This window comes from Mastomys coucha, unplaced genomic scaffold (genome assembly GCF_008632895.1).
Source record: "Mastomys coucha isolate ucsf_1 unplaced genomic scaffold, UCSF_Mcou_1 pScaffold15, whole genome shotgun sequence".
NCBI classification, from domain to species: domain Eukaryota; kingdom Metazoa; phylum Chordata; class Mammalia; order Rodentia; family Muridae; genus Mastomys; species Mastomys coucha.
This window is the reverse complement of record NW_022196897.1, coordinates 10,020,250-10,024,220: the sequence shown is the minus strand read 5'-3', so window position 1 is coordinate 10,024,220 and position 3,971 is coordinate 10,020,250. Positions and strand designations below refer to the sequence as shown.

At 37.3% G+C, this 3,971-nt stretch overlaps 1 protein-coding gene across 1 annotated transcript in view; it reads right to left on the bottom strand.

Annotated features, from left to right (window-relative positions):
* Positions 1 to 3,971, bottom strand: part of Myo3a (myosin IIIA) — a 216,471-nt gene that overhangs the window by 120,282 nt on the left and 92,218 nt on the right. Inside the window, exons 11-13 of the mRNA XM_031369160.1 lie at positions 3,401 to 3,517; positions 2,103 to 2,207; positions 1,925 to 2,008 (exon numbers count right to left, since the gene is read on the bottom strand). Coding sequence (XP_031225020.1) covers positions 1,925 to 2,008; positions 2,103 to 2,207; positions 3,401 to 3,517 — 306 coding nt within the window. The remainder of the gene's footprint in view (positions 1 to 1,924; positions 2,009 to 2,102; positions 2,208 to 3,400; positions 3,518 to 3,971) is intronic.

Sequence of the window (3,971 nt, the reverse complement as noted above, 5' to 3'; positions counted from 1 at the left end):
CCTGCAAGACCCCTGCGACTTGTGGGGCCTGTGCCTCCCAGGTGGCTGCTCCCGGCTTAGGAACTCACTGGAGAGAGGAAGGCAGCTCTCACTGGAGACTCTGGATCACAGTGATCTCTGGAGGCAGACTCTCCACGTGCAAGGCAGAGGCGGCTAAGGTCGCTGATCCACCTCTGTTACTTGGAAGCTGAGAGGATCCTGTCCCTGTGGCCTGGCGGCTCCCCTGCGACTCGTGGGGCCTTTGCCTCCCAGGTGGCTGCTCCTGGCTTAGGAACTCACTGGAGAGAGGATGGCCCATAGGTGTTTGTTTTAACTCTTAACAATACCAAAAGAGTTGACACAAAATCTTCCTTTTGTGATTTGTGCATTTTGTGTTGTTTGTGTTGTGTTCATCGGTGTAATACCACCATAACCTTCCCTGTTTTGGTTTATAGTTTGTGGTTTTCAACTGATATTTAATATCTATTTTAAGTTAGCTTCCTATAATGTGAGGTCTAGACTGAGGTTCCCTTGTTTGTGAGAGCACACAAAATTCTTCAACACTATATTTTGAAAATTCATTATATTAAGTGACTAACCCTCTTTGACAAAATAAAGTATGTGTAGACTCTAATCTGTTCCATGAGTCTGTCTGTCACCATTCCTTAAAGATATTCTTTACTGCTGGAACCTTGTAGTAAGACAGGAAGAACACAGTGCTCTGAATTTGTACTTTAAAAAACTGTTTGGTTAGTATGGTTCTTTTGCCTTTTCATGCAGCTTTCCTTTCCCTCCAACTTGGCACACTAATGTCCATTTAATACTGCTTCTGGAGAAGCAGGGTACGTGGGACAGCAGGATATAAATGATCTCACAGGGGAAACGGAAAGGGGAGCCGTTTTAGAGAGGGGAAGGGACATAAACACAGAAGTCGGAGGGAGGTGGGTAAAACAAAATTAAGAAAGCCTGAAAAAGCCACAAGGAATCAAACTATTGACTACTTGCTTTAAAAAATTATAATACATGTAACTATACAAATATAGTTTTAATGAGCTTGCTTCTTCCAAGATACAAAACTACCTACCCCAAACTCTAATGCCAGACAGGGGAAACTCATTTTTTTGAGTTGTTTGACAGGGCTGTCCAGGAGATTCCCAAAGCATCCAGCCTCTGGCTGTTACCCTTGGTCTTTCCCCAGAGGTGGGTAGTCTCTATTGCTCAAGGCATCATGCAGTTGAGAAACAGCCCTGAGACCTCTGAACTGAAACTGATTTAAGGACTAGCTTTCATGGTATGAGAGAGAACTATGCAAGCTTCCAGAGGAAGGAAAGAGCTAACAGTCCTACTATGATGTCTGTGAACCACATCAATGATCAGCACAGAACGATAGTCTAAGGGTCCAATAGTGGTCTGCATACCTTTAGGCAATCAACAGCCTTCTAATTGTACTTCTGACCCACTTAACAGAAGAGAGAACTATGCCTGTTACTGGAAACCTAGCTAACTACGCAGTGCCACGAAGACACTGTAATTGGAGGAGAATTTATAATTACTAAGTTACTAAACCAACATAATCTCTAAAATATTATAAAACTTTTGTCCTTGTACCCAGTTAAGTGTGGTACTCACCCCTCACCAAGGAAACCCTTCTTTGCACCAGACAGAGATCATAAAAGAAAACCACAACCAATCAAAACAGAGAGTTGTAGGACACGGTTCCAGTGGATAGCTCTACAAAACACTCCCACACTTGAGGCTTAGGGAATATGCTCTTAACCACTGAGATTGCTCCCACCACTGTTTGTTATATTTTAAAACTCAAATGGTAACAATCATGTTTCATCATTTGCATGTATTATCAAGTATGGGAGCTAGTGAATATTAATATAATTAGTTATTTGAAACACACAAATATTTCTATTATGACAGGAAAAAATAATTCTACCTTTCCAAGCACAGTGAGGTGTTGAACCAGAAGATGAGCACTCTCTGTCTTGCCAGCACCACTTTCTCCAGAAATAATGATGCACTGCACAGAACAGAAAAGAAGCCATGAGAAGACTGCATCCTAGGAAACTCAGTGGCTCTCAGTGAAGTTAGGGATGTGGGAAAGCCTGCCTTACCTGGTCTGCATTATATGTGACCATAGACTGGTATCCCAAATCAGCCATTGCAAAAATGTGAGGTGGGTTGGCAGTTCTCTTTGCTCCAATATACAACTTAGAAAGCTGCAGTTAAAGTGGATAAATCTTATAGAGCTTTTTTGACTTGTTTCTGTTTTAATAGATTATTTATACAGAGAGATCTAGTATTGAAAGCCAATGATATAATAAAATCTACCAGAGCCATTATTCACCATTATTCACATATGTTCTTCATGTATGTATATATGTGTGTATGTATGTATGTATGTATGTTGTATTATATATGTGTGTATATATATGTATAAAGTATACACAGTTTATATATATATATATGTGTGTATAAACTAGTTCATATATGAGATATAACATGAAATGACAGAGTGACAGGGTGGTAGCATTTAAATGATTCTGTATGCTATTTCCAATTTAAGGCTTCAAAATGTGATTATTTGTTTACATGAAAAAACTTTATAAATAAGAAATAAGAAATTCTTTTGTTGACTACTTCTTGGATATGATAATGTCTGACATGTGACATCTTTTCTCTATCTCTTGATTTAATTTACATAATCTCACTTGATTTGTATGAAATTGTACCATTAATTGAGAGCAGAATTTTACTAAGCTCAACCTTTTTTTTACAGCCCAGGCCAATGCTTGTAAGCATATTTTTATCCTGTATATTTTAGATCAGCATTTAAATGAGCTATTAGGCACAATGTTAAATAATGTTTTAAAATGAATAAATAGCTAAAAGACAATAGGTCTAATTAAAAATGAAAAACAGTCTATTTAATTCTATATTTAAAGCTTTAGTGGCTGAGTAATTGATAATTAAATTCTTTTACTCATAAAGCTATTCTATGATAGCAATGATCCCAATTAATATGTTAAGAGAAATTTAAAATTTCACAATGACAAATTTTACAGCCATTATGTATCCTCTGTATAGATGGTATAGCTATAATTTGACTCTCCAATGCTCAGAGCAGAGACAGACATTAAGTATACTCATTTTGGGCATCATTTACCAATAGGCTGTTACTAGGAAAATTGCATGTAAGTCACAATCTCACATGTACTTTTGGAAAAAAAGACCACAAATACTACTTACATTGATTTCATATATTTTTCTTACATATCTGTTTGAATGACCAATTTGTAAGAATTTTCTTCAAGGACTGACTAATATATATATTTTTTGCTGGCATTCATTTAAATGAAGAGTCTGACTACTAGAGTTATTTGTACAAAGGGAATGTAAACCACACACATACCTTGGTGGAATAAAGACCAAGACACTGAAAAGGGTTCAGTGCGATGAGAATATCTCCCACATAAATATAGATCTGATCTCTGGAATAACACTTCTCAAGATGTTCAGACACTGTGTTCTGTAGCAAGATAGAAACAATTTCCTTCTCTTAAACAACATTCATAACCCAAGTGTGGTGGCAAAGGCCTAAAGTCCTAGTATATAGGATGGTGAGACAAAAGGATCCATGGAGACGGGGAGGAGAAGACACAAAATCATTTGTGCCCAACTACACTTTAAAAGCTGAACAGGAATTAATATAAACACCTGGAATCCTGACTGAAGTTTAAAAAGAGATACTAATAGCAAACAAAATACCATCATGCTTGGAAACCAGTTAACTTCACAGGGGAACCAGTTAACTTTACATGATTTTGAAGGATAAAGTAGAATATTATTTTTTTATTAGATATTTTCTTTATTTACATGTAAATTTCTCCATTCCTAGTTTCCCCTCGGGAAAAAAAAGAAACAAACAAAAACAACAAAAACAAACCCCTGTTGCCTGCCCCCTCCCCATGCCTGACACCCCA